Below are 16,420 nucleotides of genomic sequence, written 5' to 3' on the forward strand. Positions count from 1 at the left end.
TGAACTCTGGGCCTGGGCGCTGTCCCTCAGCTCTTCAGCTCAAGGCTAGCGCTCTACCACTTGAGCCACAGCACCACTTCTAGCTTTTTTCTTTTTGCTTATGTGGTGCTGAGGAATCAAACCCAGAGCCTCATTCATGCAAGGCAAGCGCTCTACCACTGAGCCACCTTCCCAGCCCCTAGAATTACAATTTTTAAAAGGGCAAAAATAAAAAGAAGAAAAAAACAAACAAGGATCTAGCCAGATTCTGGTGGTTCACACCTGTAATCTTAGCTATTCTGGAGGCTGAAATTTGAAGATCCACCCTTCAAAGCCAGCCCAGGAAGGGAAATTCATGAGACTCTTAGCTCCAATTAACCATCCCAAAACTGGAAGTGGAACTGTGGCTTGAAGTGGTAGAGCACTAGCCTTGAGCAAAAAGATTCAGGGACAGTACCCAGGCCCTAAGCTCAAGGCCCAAGACCGATCCAAAAAGAAAAAAAGAAAACAAAAACAGGATCTAATTCAATTAAAAAGGCATATGAACTTTAACAACTCAATAAAAACTTTACTCAATTCTAATTTCCTCACACACTTAAGGAAAAACTGGCAAGTTTGATTTTTAAATGCATACATACAAAATAAATTACTTACCCCATCCAAAAGAGTATTTGACAAATGCATGCGGAGATCTTTACGAAATGGAAATTCCAGATTTGAAACATGAAACACTGAATTGTCTCTATCAATCATAAAAACTTCATTTGTGCCATCAATCAACATCATGTAACTGTAAATGGAACATTAAAAGGGTAATATTAACAGTATATCCAGAATAGGGTCATAAGAAATGAGATCTTCCTTAGATTTACAACATATTTATGGAGTAATATTCACCAATCATTATATTGTACAAATTAAAACACCACAAATGAAGTCTGCACATTTTTCATTGCCATAGAAATGGAAGATTTTTTAAATTGGAGACAATGTGATGACCAAAAGCAAACTTAAGATACATAAGAATGTTTTTCTAGCCGGGCGCCCATTGCTTACACCTGCAATCCTAGCTACTCAGGAGGCTGAGATCTGAGGATGGCAGTTCAAAGCCAGCCAGGACAGGAAAGTCCATGAGACTCTTATCTCCAATAAACCACTAGAAAACCAGAAGTGGTGCTGTGGCTCAAGCAGTAGAGCACTCGCCTTCAGCTGAAGAGTGCAAGGACAGTGCCCAAGCCCAGAGTTCAAGACCCACAACCGCCAAAAAAAAAAAAGAATGTTTTTCTTATTTGTATAAGATTTTATGTCAAAGGCTTTCAAAGTGAACAAACATATAGAGTGTTGCATTTTGGTTTCAAAAACTATATAAATTAGATGTTACTCTTTCCACTTTGAAAAAGAAAAACCAGTGAGGAGTAATTTTCAAATAGCCCATCTTCAAACTATCCAATGGCTCTTCTACCATACCAGTTAGCAAAACTAGTTGTTTTTCTCTTTGAATCAATATTGTGATATAGCCAAATATCACAACTATAGATACAACTTTTTCTCATTCATGACAAAAAATTTAAATGTTTTAAATTTTGTGCAAACCAAAAGAATTTTTCTTAGTCGTAGAAAGTAGAGTAGCTCGAGCAATAGAGTGCCAAAAAAAAAATTAACATAAGCAAGAGTGATTGGCTCTGACATCTCACTAACATCGCAGTAACAAAAAAAAAAAAAAAGCAAGAACAGCCAGGACATGGCTCAAGTAATAGAGCTCCTGTCTTTAAGTACAAATCCAGATTAGGTGTCATACTTTTTCTATGGATGGCTTGAGATTGCTATCCTCTATTTGCACCTTCTCAGTAGTTGGAATTACAAACACATACCATGCTCAGGCACTAATCTGATTGTGTTTGCCCAGGCACGTGTGTACTTCTAGGGCTTAAACTCAACATCTGAGTACACAGGCACAACACTGTTATGGCTGAACCCAATGTCAATGCATTGTCCTATAGTTTGACTGCTCAAGGCTGGCATTCTACCACTTGAGCCACATCTCTACTTGTGGCTTTTGTCAATCAGAGATTTAATTGGAGATTAGTTGGAGTCTCATAGATATTCCTGCCTGGGCTGGCTTGGAAAGGAGATCCTCAGATTTCAGCCTCTTAAGTAGCTAAGATTATAGATATTACAGTGCCTGGCCAGGTTCAGGACTTTGTGAGGGTTTGGGGGGTGTTTTTTTAGTTGTTTTTTTTGGGGGGGGTCAGTCGTGGGGCCTGAACTCTGGGCCTGGGCACTGTCCCTCAGCTCTTCAGCTAAAGGTTGGTGCTGTACCACTTAAGCCATAGGGCTACTTCCGTTTTTTTCTGCTTATGTGGTGCTGAGGAATCGAACTCAGGGTCTCATGCATGCGAGGCAAGCACTCTACCACTGAGCCACCTTCCTTTTTAGTTTTTTTTTAAGAGGTAACTATCACACCTGTAATCCTAGCCACTCAAAGGCTGAGACCTGAGGACTACTGTTTGAAGCCAGCCCAAGCAGAAAAGTTCATAAGACACTTATCTTCAATAAACTACTCAGAAAAAGCCAAAAGTGGTACTGTGGCTCAAGTGGTAGAATGCTAGTCTTAAGTACAAAGAGGCTCAGGTAACCAGGACCTGAATTCAAGCCTTAGGACCAGGAAAAGAAAGGTTGGGGCGGAGGGAGGCAACTATCTTGCATACTGCCAAGTACATATATAACTATGGTTCCACTTTCAGTGAATATGATTCAGTACTGTAACATAATTTCTTATTAATTAGGAAATTATCTCAATTGTAAATTCAACACTCAAAATTATTCATAGGTATTTATATTATATCCATTCTCAATCAAAGACAGAATTTAATTTATATAAAAGTTAATCTAGGCTAATCCTATCTACTCAGGAAGACAGATAAAGAAGAGTAAGTTCAAAGCCATCCTAGACAGAATGATATCTCTAAACCAATCAACCAACCAAAAGTCAGGGTTGGAGGTATGGCTCAAGCAGTGGAGCAACTTCAGCTTTGAATAACTTTCTACTAAAGTATATATGCCCGTGGCGCATATATACATGTAAACCCAGCTACTCAGGAGGCTGAGAACTGAGGATCGTGGTTCAAAGACAGCCTGGCAGGAAAATCCCCAAGACTGTTATCTTCTATTAACCACCAGAAAACCAGAAGTAGAGCTAAAGCTCAAAGTGGTATAGTGCTAGCCTAAAAAGACCTCAAGGGCAGTGCCCACGCCTCAAATTTAGGCCCCCCCCACCAAAAAAAAGTGTATATTCCCAAGCTATACAGGCTAAATAAAGAAAAACAAAATCCATAAACTGCTTTTCCAGGAAACTAGACTCTTTCAAACTTTCTCAGTCACTAAGATCACAGACATAAAATTGAGTAAAACCTCTGATACATTTGTGTGTGTGTATATATATATATAAATATAATTTAGGAAATACATTATAGAGAAAGAAAACTGATAGGCAGTATTTTAGTTCAACTGTTAATTCACATACCTTCAAACAGTCTAAAAGGAAAGTGTTTCTGAACATCTTACAACTTAAATTATCACTGCATACTCAGCTCTAAGTACTAATTATACAAAAAATTTTCTCATTCTCTGAAAGCAGAAATAATATCTATTTTGTTCTTTCCCACAAATCAAGTGAGTTTCATGGTCTATTCAAACATACAAAGGCACCCAATAAGCTAGACTTTATATCTAAGGAGGTTTATACTATTGTTGTATAAGAGTGAGAAAGTAGAAATTCAAATTCCATCGTTGAGCAGATAGGCTAATACTGCATATCCATGCAAATAGCAACGTGAAAGCAAATTATTCAAACATTTCTAAAACAATAGCAAAAATATTCATTAATATGGAAAGAGATTCAAAACATATTAAGTGGGAAAAAGCAAGTTAAAAATCCAAATTTATAATCTAATTATAGAGAAAAGGAAAAGAACAATACTGTATGTACACTGCAGATACAAAGGAAAGTCTATAATAAAATGTTATCATTTCTATGCATCATTAAGTTATTTCTATTTTTGTTTTATTTCTCTATACTTCTGAAAAGTTTAAGAAGTACTCATCTATACATCATCTTTACAATAAAATTTAAATTTAAATTTTAAAAAAGCTTTTGTTAAATAGAGGGGGGAGTAAGAGCCTAAAACTAACATCAGCAACAAACATACAATCAAATTAGACCTGGAGAAATGTTTTCCCTTTGGGAAAAAAAAAAGAAAGAGGAGGAGAAGACACAACACTAAACTATATTCTTCATACCATAGCACCTTTAGAACAGCAAGTTTTACAACCCTCCTGTCAGAGAGCCCCACACAAGAGCACCTTGGTGAACATTAAAACTAATTAATTTCAGTCTCTATATTGCCAACCCATATCAAACACATTATAGGTTTCCTCTTAAAATAATAAGGACCAACCAGGAGCCAGGCCCACTGCTACACTAGGAAGATAAATGAGCACTCACTCTTTTTACAATCTCACATAATTTATACCATTAGGTAAAAATAATATCAAGAATAATAAGTGAGGGTCTGGGAAAGTGGCTTAGTGGTAGAGTGCTTGCCTACCATGCATGAAGCCCTGGGTTTGATTCCTCAGGACCATATAAACAGAAAAAGCCAGAGGTGGCACTGTGGCGCAAGTGACAGAGTGCTAGCCTTGAGCAAAAAGAGTTAACAACTAAATTCAAGGTATTAAGGAATAGACTGTCAGGACCATATACTATTTGCTATATGTGAAGCTAAGAAAATGGGGAAAGTCAGGATGATTTTAAACTACTGGGTACATTTATTTACTGAGTTGTGAGGCATTAAGGAAGTGTTCTGCTTTCCTTAGGAGAAATCACAGACATTATGAGTTCAATTTTGGATATGGATGATTTTGTTTTCACAATAGAAACTAAAGACCAGATTTTTCTCTACTCCTGGTCCCCTAACAGGTTGGAAACAAGCTCTGGATCTGAGCCAGACAATCAAATGTTCCTTTCTCAAGACTTTAACTTGAGTGACAGGAACAAGAATAGTTGAAAAATTATTCATAGCAACAACTGAGACATTGTCAGCAAGTACCAGTGATGGCTTCCCACTCAAGTGTTCCTATGCCCTCATCTTGGCTCCAGTCCTCCTGCTGGTTAACCTTGATTCCTAAGTATGTCTCAAGGGTCTTTTCCAAGACATTCTTTTGCATCAATTAGCAGAAGTTGATTCCTACTGCTTACAGTCAAGAATGCTAACAATTATGCTACGTTCCCCCACTCCCACTTTTCCACTCTACATAGATGAGTGCAAGTAAGTTAAATGTACCTATGATGTAATCCCACTATTATGTCCCCAACATCTCTTCAATACCAAGGATTATGTAATACTAGCTATTTATATATACAATAACTTCACGCCAAGCAAATGACATCTACTTTTCATCCTTCAACAGATACAAGTATACAATGCAAAAGCCAAAGTTAACTTTGCTTGTACATATTTTTCTCACAGGAATCTACTACCAAACCTCTGCTACATTTTCTCTCACTTCTTCTCCCAATAAAACTGACACAGAGTCCATACAATCTAATTCTCGAGGTTGCAGAGAAATATAAAACTTAAATCAAGTATAATACAATCTCACATAAAATCCAGTTCAAAGTCAATTTCCAAACCATCAGTTTTAAACCTTCCTGTCCTAAGAGCAGATAGTCAAATCCTGCTGCCTATTCAACAATACCGGTCATTTATATCTTGTTTTAAATACAAGAAAAGCTGACTTGTCAAACTCCAGGTTTCTTATACTTCCCATGGGACTTATGTACTTGACCTAGGCATCTTTCTCACTAGCTCACTGCTCAGTAAATTCTGCTACTTTTGTAATATATACAAATATCCACTCTGACCCATTTTCTTCCTGACATTTGCAACTCTTAAAAGAAATTTTAAGTATATCTTATTATACATTTTATTTATTTTTTTGTTGCCAGATTCTGGAGCTTGAATTCAGAGCCTGGGCACTGCCCCTGAGCTTTTTGCTCAAGGTTAGTACTCTACCAAGCTCCACTTCTGCTTTTTGATGTTTAACTGCAGATAGAGTCTCAAGGACTTTTCTGCTCATGCTGGCTCTGCCACTATCCTCAGACCTCAGCCTCCTAAGGAGCTAGGATTACAGGCAAAAGCCACTGGCATTCAGCTCTTACTACAAAGCATTTTCTTCCTTCTCATCTCCCTTACTTAGTCCCATCCATAAGCCTCAAAGCTAGCAACACATCTAAAACATAAAAATTCCTGTAGACAGAAAAATAAGCATAATACGAATCCTCTTTACAATCTCTACAAGAAGTCTCTTTTAATAGAAATCAGTTCTTAAAAACATCACAATTGTATTATTTGTATACCCTTGTTACAATAGTACATTTTGCCAAACATATACAGAGTAATTTTGCTATGCTAGGAATTAAATAAGATTTATATGCAAAGTGCAAATAACCACCATTTGTACTGTTATTCCATAGAATACAGCTTAAAGAAATTTCAGAAAGTCTTCTGATAAATTAAAACATAACACAACATTTCTTAAAAAGGAGCAAGATTTGATTATAAAACAATATAATCCAAAAAAAAGTAATGTAATCCTATATGGGAGCTTTAATTTCAAACTAATGACAATTACCTGCTCATATGACATACAACATTTCAACTCTTCAAAAGAAATAAATATTTGGAGTAGAGCTTTATTTTAAACTTCTACAAATTCCAAAACAAAATTATATTAAGGTCTTTATTTTCACATTAACAAATTATAAAGAACTGACATGTATGGGATAAAGACATATTTCTAACATATTCTATTTCTCAAAGAAAATCAAAATATTACTTGACATTATAAGACCTCAATCCTACCAGCATTTTAATTTTGATTATTGATAAGCACAGCAAGCTCTTCGAAAGGATTAGCTTTTCTTTCATCCTCATATCACATCAATTTAAAATCATGAAACAGATGTAGTGAGGCTTTATGGTCTTAAATTTACTTCAAGCAATAATTTCATTCTCTTCAATGCAATCACTTAAATGCATACAGTAATTATACAGACAATAAGTATCATTTAATTTTAAATTGTAAAGCTCATTCACTTCCCTAACCATTTGTCAGATCTGTCTAATCAATCGTTTGACTTAGAAAGGTAACTATTAAATAGCAGGCCAGTGGCATATCACTGAAGATTTACATAATTTAACTAATTTAATTTCTTTCATTTAGTTGGTTTTGAACTTTTGGGTTTCTGAGATAGAGCCAGGCACTGGTGACTCATGCCTGTAATCCTAGCTACTCAGGAGGCTGAGATCTGAGGACCATGGTTCAAAGCCAGCCTGGGTAAGAAAGTCCATGAGACTTTTATCTCCAATTATCCACCAGAAAACCAGAAGTGGCGCTATGGCTCAAATGGTATAGCACTAGCCTTGAGCTCAAGAGCTGAGGGACAGAGCCCAGGCCCAGCGTTCAAGCCCCATGACCAACAAGGAAAAAAAAAGAGAGAGAGAAAGGTAAGACCTCAACATGTAGCCTAGACTGGCCTTGAACTCATTATTTCCTAGCTTTAGGCTAAAAGAGCTAGGATTGTATATATGTGCTATCTTTATTTTGTATGTTATTTGTACTACAAACTTCCTACTGTGCTCTGTTCACCAAGAACTTAATAAATAGTATTTGGTAAATTCTGTCCATAGAAAAGTCATTATACAAAACATTATAACTTCTAGTTCAATTTTAGTTAACTGATCTACAAGAATACTTTGAAAACGCCAGCACCAGTGGCGCCTGTAATCCTAGCTACTCAGGAGGCTGAGATCTGAGGATCTCAGTTCAAAGCCAGCCCGGGTAGGAAAGTCCATGAAACTCTTATCTCCAATAAACCACCAGAAAACCGGAAGTGGTGCTGTAGTTCACATGGTAGAGAGCTTGCCTTGAGCTGAAGAGCTGAGGGACAGAGCTCAGGCCCAGAGTTCAAGGCCCATGACCAGCAAAAAAAAAAAAAATCTTGAAAACCTAGAGGATCTATGTTTTCAAAAACAGTAAAATCTCTAACCTTCTTAAACTATCATATATATGACATATGATATATATATATATCAATATATGTATAAGTGATATATATGTATCATTTTCAAATTCATAGATGCATCTGTTTCAAGAAAGCTCTTCAACCAATAAAACTGCGTCTTGCACAGCTTCAGCAATGAGCCTACTATGTTTTTGGACCTCTCTCTTATATTCCACAACATTAATAACGTGAAACACAAATAATCAAGTGTATAGTAAGATAAAGAGTAAATGTGTTCCAAACTACCTAACAATTAGAAAACATTTAATATACTTACATCAATTACCAAAGGCAAAAGGGCAGTGGTTACGAGAATTTAGGGGGAAAATTCCAGTTTCAGAACTCTAATTCCAGACTTTATATCTGATAGAAATATAGACCTATATTTGATTGTTTTATATATATATATATATATATATATATATATGCTATACAAGCCCCTTAAAAAACAGGAAGACAAACTAGAACCAACAAAGTAACCTCCCCAAATCTAATGAAATGATTATTGGTATCAAAACTCAAAATAACTTTGGTATCAAAACTCAAAATAACTTTATCTTTTCATTTCAAAATTGCAACATCTTATTCTATCATCCCACCGTTCAAAAATTATACATGCCTGTTCCTAAGCCTCAAAATACAAGCTTTCAAACTTCTATTTAAAACTCACTTCCAGGGAAGGGGTGGGTCGGTAGGGATGGGTAAGAATGTTGAAAGCAATGACACTGTATTCATAAACTGTTGTTAAATGGCAACCACTTTGTACTACTTAAAGATAATAAAAACACATAACTCATGTCCATGACATCCACATATTCTACATAACAAGTCCTTTACAAATTACTATATTTAGTTTCTAGTTTTCCACAAATGACATATATATGATGCACAACAAAGAATCACTGTATGGTATAAGAGAAGCATATAGAAATAATCAGGTAGGAACCTTAAAATCCAGTTCACAGAATTTCATCTTTACATGGCAATTGGACCAATTTATAGCAGAAATGCAATGAGCACTAGCAATGTATTATGTTTATTTGCCACTAGTGTCAAAGGTATTGTATGACATATTATATAATAAATAGAAATGACAATACTCTAGGCAAAACAGAAAACACTAATATAGAAAAACCTCCAGGAGTCTACATCCATGGTGAAGAACAAACACCCTGGAAAGGCACATGTTCTTACTACTATGTAAATTTCATGACTGCTCTGTTTTTCTCATCAAAAGTCCTTCCTCCTAAGACAACTGTAAGAATTAAATCAGTCTAGGGCTGGGAATGTGGCTTAGTGGTAGAGTGCTTGCCTAGCAAGCATGAAGTCCTAGGTTGGATTCCTCAGTACCACATAAACAAAAAAGCCAGCAGAGGTACTGTGGTTCAAGTAGTAGAGTACTAGCCTTGAGCAAAAGCAGACAGTGACTAGGCCCTAAATTCAAGTCGAAGGAAGGAAGGAAGGAAAGAAGGAAGGAAGGAAGGAAGGAAGGGAGGGAGGGAGGAAGGGAGAGAGAGAAAGAAAGAAAGAGAGAAAGAGAGAGAAAGAAAGAAAGACAGAAAGAAAGAAAGAAAGAAAGAAAGAAAGAAAGAAAGAAAGAAAGAAAGAAAGAAAGAAAGAAAGAAAGAAAGAAAGAAAGAAAGAAAGAGAAGGAGGGAGGGAGGGAAGGGAGGAAGGAAGAAAGGACAGTCTAGCATACAATATGGACAAAACCTGAGGACAGTGTTAAAATCACAGACAAAGTAGAATGAGGACTCCCAGGGGTTGAACAAGAAAGGAGTAGGAAATACTGTTGAATGGATATAGAGTTTTGGTTTTGTTACATGCAAGAGTCCTGAACATGGATTAAACATGCTAGCTGCACAAGTATATGAACAGATTTAATACCACATTCAAAAATGAATCAAAACACATCAGGCACTGGTGGCTCACAAGCAGGAAAAGTCCCTGAGACTTTTTTTTTTTTTTTTTTTTTTTTTGTGGTCGGTCGTGGGGCTTGAACTCTGGGCCTGGGCGCTGTCCCTCAGCTCTTCAGCTCAAGGCGAGCACTCTACCACTTGAGCTACAGCGCCACTTCCGGTTTTCTGGTGGTTTATTGGAGATAGGAGTCTCACGGTCTCTCCTGCCCGGGCTGGCTTTGAACCGCGATCCTCAGATCTCAGCCTCCTGAGTAGCTAGGATTACAGGTGTGAGCCACCAGCGCCCAGCTCCCTGAGACTTTCATCTCTAATCACCAAGAACCAAAAGTAAAGCTATGGCTCAAGTGAGAATGCTACTAGCCTTGACAAAAAAGCTCAGATACAGCATCCAGGCTGAGTTCAAGCACCAGAATTGGCAAAAAAAAAAAAAAAAGCCAGGTGTAATGGTATATGTTAGGAGTCTCAGCAGGTAGATCTGGAGTTTAAAGGTTGGCTGGGCTACATAGTTCTAGACCAACCTAGCTACACAGTGAACTCCTGGCTTTGAATAAACAAAACAAAAGAAGACTGCTAAAATTGTAAAATGCATGTTGTTTATTTTGCCACAAACTAAAAAAGAACTGAATAAATTAATATAAAAAATCTACAAGCCAGGCACCAGTGGCTCATGCCTGTAATCCTAAATACTCAGGAAGATGACATCTAAGAATCACAATTCAAAACCAGCCCAGACAGAAAAGTCCAGGAGACTCCAATTAATCACTCTAGTTCTATTCCCTTCTCCAGTGTGTAAAGTGAAAATAGAACTGTGGCTCAAGTGATAGAACGCTAGCCTTCAGCAAAAAAAGATCAGGAACAGCAAGGCCCTGGTTTCAAGCCCCAAGACTAGGACAAGCACACACACACACACACACACACACACACATACATATGCACACGCAAGCATGTGCACGCAGTTACACACACACACACACGTACATATGCACACGCAAGCATGTGCACGCAGTTACCAAATAGTGACTCACGTGTCAAAAACTGCCTCCTAGTTACAGATTGGATTAGTGTCTCCCAAAGATTCAAAAAATCTGGTTCACAGTACAGGAGCAGGAGGCCATTTGGTTATTAGGGGTATATTCCAAAAGAAATTGGGCTCTAATCTCTAGGTAGCTTTCTCTGCTTTCTAGCTCATGATGTAAACATTTGCTATGACAGTTGTTCCTGCCATCATCATCCTTATCATAGGCCAAAGCAATGAACCTACTAACTTGGACGTTTGACATCCAAAACTATAGGCTAAATAAAAGCCTCTTTAACTGTTAAGTATCCGCTCTTAGGCATCTTATTGTAGTAGCACAATGGTGATGAAAAAGGCCAGATAACATTGCTATTAGTACTATTACTACTACTTTTACATTCCTCCACTCAAAACATTGTAGCTGGGCTGGGAAGGTGGCTCGGTGGTAGAGTGCTTGCCTTGCATGCTTGAGGCCCTGGGTTCGATTCCTCAGAACCACATAAGAAAAAAGCCGGAAGTGGCGCTGTGGCTCAAGTGGTAGCGTGCTAGCTTTGAGATGAAGAGCTGAGGGACAGCGCCCAGGCCCAGAGTTCAGGCCCCACGACCGGACCCCCAAAAAAAAAATTGTAGCTTTTTTGATAAACTTAAAACAAAAAGGATTCATTTATAGAGGTAATACCTCCAAAAAGAGAAACAGAGGGAGGGCCTGGGAAGGTGACTCAGTGGTAGAGTGATTGCCTTGCATGCATGAGGCCCTGGATTCGATTCCTCAGCACCACATAAACAGAAAAAGCTCAAGTGGTAGCATTCTATCCTTGAACTGAAGAGCTGAGGGGCAATGCCCAGGCCCAAGAATTCAAGCCCCATGACTGGCAAACAAAAAAAAGAGAGAGACGAGAATAGAGGGAGATGAGTTAACACACGAATTCTAAAATGTAGGGAGAGAAAAATCACAAGGCCCAAAAGCACAAACCCACACATAAATATATAGTCAAAGGCAGACAGCAACTATAGTACCGTATATTTACTAAACTCACTTTTTAATTGTTTTTGTTGTTGTTGCTCTTTTTTTGTGTGTCAGTCAGCTTGAACTCAGGGCCTGAGTGCTACCCCTTAGCTTCTTGCTCAGGGCTAGCTCCACTTCTGGCTTTGTGGTGGTTAACTGGAGATAAGAGTCTCTCCGACTTTCCTTCCCAGGCTAGCTTCAAACCACAATCTTTAGATCACAGCCTTCTGAGTAGCTAGGATTACAGGTGTAAGCCATCAGAATGCACCTTAACTCATTTTTCTATGAGTAAGCATAACCATAAAATAAGAAACTGCATTACCTGGTTGAACAACAAAGAATGAAAAATACAACAGTACAGTTCAAAACAGAAAACTCAAGTAACTTCCATCAAGTGGATCTCTCAATCTAAGAACCTGTTTACTAAACACTAGAATGATAAAAACACACCCAGAACCCATAACAGTTTAACATTTAATAAGAATAATGATATATGCATACTGTAAATCCAAAAGCTATTATATACAATGGAAAACTACCATGTTCTCATACCACAATTTCTCATTAAAATAAAAATTAGCAGGGCTGGGAAGGTGGCTCAGTGGTACAGTGCTTGCCTTGCATGCATGAGGCCCTGGGTTCGATTCCTCAGCACCACATAAGCAGAAAAAGCCGGAAATGGCACTATGGCTCAAGCAGTAGAGCGCTAGCCTTGAGCTGAAGAGCTGAGGGGCGGTGCCCAGGCCCAGAGTTCAGGTCCCACGACTGACCAAAAAAATAATAATAATGACAGATAAATAAATAAATATTAGCAATGGTATAATTTTGCATGTGTTCATATTTCCCTTATCTAGCCTCCCAAAATACATAATTACCATAACAATAAGAACTTCCTCCTATCTTTAGGTTCATAAAGTCAACAAGAGTCTGGAGAAGTATAAGTAGGATTTCAAAGCGTAACTTTAGCTCAGTGAAAAGAACTGTCAGATCAGGACTGAATTGATTTGCTACCAGTAACATGAATCTTGCTAACTGCCACTTCTGTGGACTACAGCTATGCTCCCTCCTCCTTTCCACCAATCTACAAAGAATTAGAGAATGATGCAACCTTCACAGGCTGGAAGAGTTCACATGTAGTCAGTCCTACTTCATCCAAGTAGCATGCACCCACACACATATACACAAGGCATCCGCAACCTTGCAACAATAATAGCACTAAAAATACATCTCTATCTCTCTCTCTTTCTCTCTCTCTCACACACACACATACACACACACACACACACACACACACACAGAGGGCAGATTTAAAGCAAGAGCAAAAGGTATTCACACAGGCACTACCCAAAATATAAAAACCCTCTAGTTCTATTACCTCCTCCAGTGTGTAAATATCTAAAAATGAGTAATATGTTCCTCCGTCGCTTTACACCAAAGAGAAAAATAAACATGGTCATCCACATCTATAATCCCAGCACCTGGGAGCAAAGAGGAAGGAGGATCATGATTTTGAAGCCAACCCGACCTACATAGTAAGCTCAAAATTAGTCTGGGCTATAATAGTCAAGGAACTGTCAAAAAAAAAATCTTCATCATAAACTACATTTTAGGGGCTGGAGCTATGTCTCAAGTGGTAGAACACTTACCTGGCAAGTATAAGACTCCAAATGCCAGCCCCAGTATAGCAGAGGAGGAAGGAAGGGAGAAGGGAGAACTAGATTTTTAAGCCAGAGCATGCATCTATCTATACTCTCACAACTGACAGGCTGAAGCAGGGTGATCATCAGTTTGAAGCCAGCTGGGCTACAGAGTGAGACTCTGTCTCAGAGAAAGAGAATACTAAATTCTAGAGAGAGAATACTAAAAATTCTATCTTCTGAGTTCACTAAATGTCTTTCTTAGTAATCACCTAAAACCACTGCAAGTACTAGATATAACTATACTCAGTGTCTCTATTTTCCCAACTCCTCAAAGCAATAACAGAGAAGAAAAAACTTTAAGACACATCTTTTCTTTTCTTTTCTTTTTTGCCAGTCCTAGGGCTTAAACTCAGGGCCTGGGCACTGTCCCTAAGCTTCTTTTGCTCAAAGCTAGTACTTTACCACGTAAACCACAGTGCCACTTTGGGCTTTTTCTGTTTATGTGGTACTGAGGAATTGAACCCAGGGCTTCACTCTACCACTAAGCCACATTCCCAGCCCTAAGACACACCTTAATGCTTCAAACTGAATAAAGTAATAAATAATCCTCTTCTGGGGGGAGGCTGGGAAGGGATGGGAAGGGTAAACAAAGGAGGAGGCTACAATGCTTGATAAGAAATGTACTCACTATCTTGCCCATGTAATTGTAACCCCTCTGTACAGTATTTTCACAATAAAAAAATAAAAATAAATAAATAGAATAATCCTCTTCTGATTAAATGATGATTTCCTATCTAACATAGGAATGAATCATCATTTAATCAGAAGAGGGTTTTTTCCTGTTTTAGTTTTTAATGCTGGTAGAGGATCTGAACAAAACACTGTTTCTCCCCAGCTTTGCTATCACCATTTATAACTGAAGAAAGCTAAGGAGCTTCTTGGGCCCCAGGATCAGCAGTACTGGCATTACTGGAAACTTGTTTTAAAAAAAAAAAAATACAGAATCCTGGGCTCCAGCCCAGATTTACTGAATGAGAATTTGCATTTTAACAAGAAACCCAGCTGGATTAAACAACCTCTAGCCACCCTTAACATTCAAATTGCAAAGGAAAACAGGAAAGACAGATAGCAGATGTAAAAAGAAGCAAAAGAAATCAAAACTTTTTAATACATAAAAGAGTATTTTCACTCAAGTATCTGTCCAAAAGTTATATTCAATGGATTTTTCCCCTCTTAGCTATAGAAATTTTGTTTTTATCCTAAAACAAGATAAAAAGAGCAGAAAAGTAAAAAAGAAAAAAATCTAAGTATGATCACAAATTAATTCCCATCACTCTTCTAATTTTCACATCTTAAACAACTTTTGAAATTCACAATTGGGTAGACTAACTGAATGAATGCTAATGAATCTACTGTCAATCAAAGCTCTCACTATGTCCCAATAAAGTTCACCTAATAATCCTTGAAAATGGGAATAAAGTGTTGTGGATATAATGGGAGATTTCCCTTGTGCCTCCACTAGTCTCCAGCTAGTTGAGCCCCGAGATGGCTTTGCTTTCTGGAATCACCACCTCTTTTTCCTTTCTTCAATTAGAGAAGTAGGTAACACACTTTCCCTTGTACTGCAACAATGACGACGCCTCAGTGTACATGTTCTGTCATCTGTATTTCTACAGAAAATGCTGTTACCATACTCTATACTATTTGCAAACACTTCTAAGATCCCAAACATCCCTGGCCTAGTCAACTGACAGCAAATAAGGTGCTCCAAGCTTCAAGGAGACTGAGATACAATGCCTCTCACAACTTTCTAAATCCAACTCAAGAAGTAGGAATTGATATGGCAATCAAAACTTAATGGAGAGATTCATGGCTCAGCAATTGCTAATACTGACAAGCTTCAAAACATTAATGAACAGTTTAAGCAGTTCCTATGTTATGAAACCATTTTTTTCCTTTAGCCCAGGCATCTAACGGCCCAAAGACCAGAACTCATATTCTAGCTTTATATTGATTATCAATCAATTCCTCTTAAGCTATTTGTACCTCAAGACTTTCTTCTCCTTGTTGTTCCTCTAACCAAGTTACTCATTCTTCACTAATCACCTCCTCTAAAATCTCCCACACTCTTGGAGTACATGTCATGTCATTTATATGCAATTATATTTCACTGTTACCTCATATCATCTCATTCAAGGACATGAACAATTTCTTAAGTTTACATTTTCTTAAATATGCACAAAACTTTATTTCTCCTCCCAAAACTTTATTTTTGCAAATCAAAATAACTGCACACATCAAAGTATTTTATTCAGTGGCTCTAAATAGGCAGTAAACCAGTAACTATCTAAACTTTAACAGAAATTAAGAATTTTTTAAAAACTAAGCAACATTTTTTGTATTCCTATATAATTTCCACTCAATGACTATTTTCAAAAATATTTTATTTAAAGGAAAAAGAAGTAATCTAAGACTTGACATACTACTTTTAACATAGATATGCTTTACATAAACCCTATACCAAAAGATCTTCCATTATGTATTTTAAATTTAGAAATGAGGGCTGAGAATGTGGCTTAGTGGTAGAGTGCTTGCCTAGCATGCATGAAGCCCTGGGTTCCATCCCTCAGTGCTACATAAACAGAAAAGGCCGGAAGTAGCACTGTGGCTCATGTGGTAGAGCAAAAGAAGTTCAAGGACAGTGCCTAGGCACTGGGTTCAAGCAGAAGGGAGGAA

General features: G+C 37.7%; 1 protein-coding gene across 4 annotated transcripts in view; it reads right to left on the reverse strand.

Annotated features, from left to right (window-relative positions):
- Positions 1-16,420, reverse strand: part of Rngtt (RNA guanylyltransferase and 5'-phosphatase) — a 259,489-nt gene that overhangs the window by 192,058 nt on the left and 51,011 nt on the right. For all 4 annotated transcript variants that reach the window (XM_013032875.1, XM_013032874.1, XM_013032873.1 and 1 more), the window contains exon 9: positions 634-769. In XM_013032875.1, the coding sequence (XP_012888329.1) occupies positions 634-769 (136 nt within the window). The remainder of the gene's footprint in view (positions 1-633; positions 770-16,420) is intronic.

Source organism: Dipodomys ordii, unplaced genomic scaffold (genome assembly GCF_000151885.1).
Source record: "Dipodomys ordii isolate 6190 unplaced genomic scaffold, Dord_2.0 Scaffold158, whole genome shotgun sequence".
Lineage (NCBI taxonomy): Eukaryota > Metazoa > Chordata > Mammalia > Rodentia > Heteromyidae > Dipodomys > Dipodomys ordii.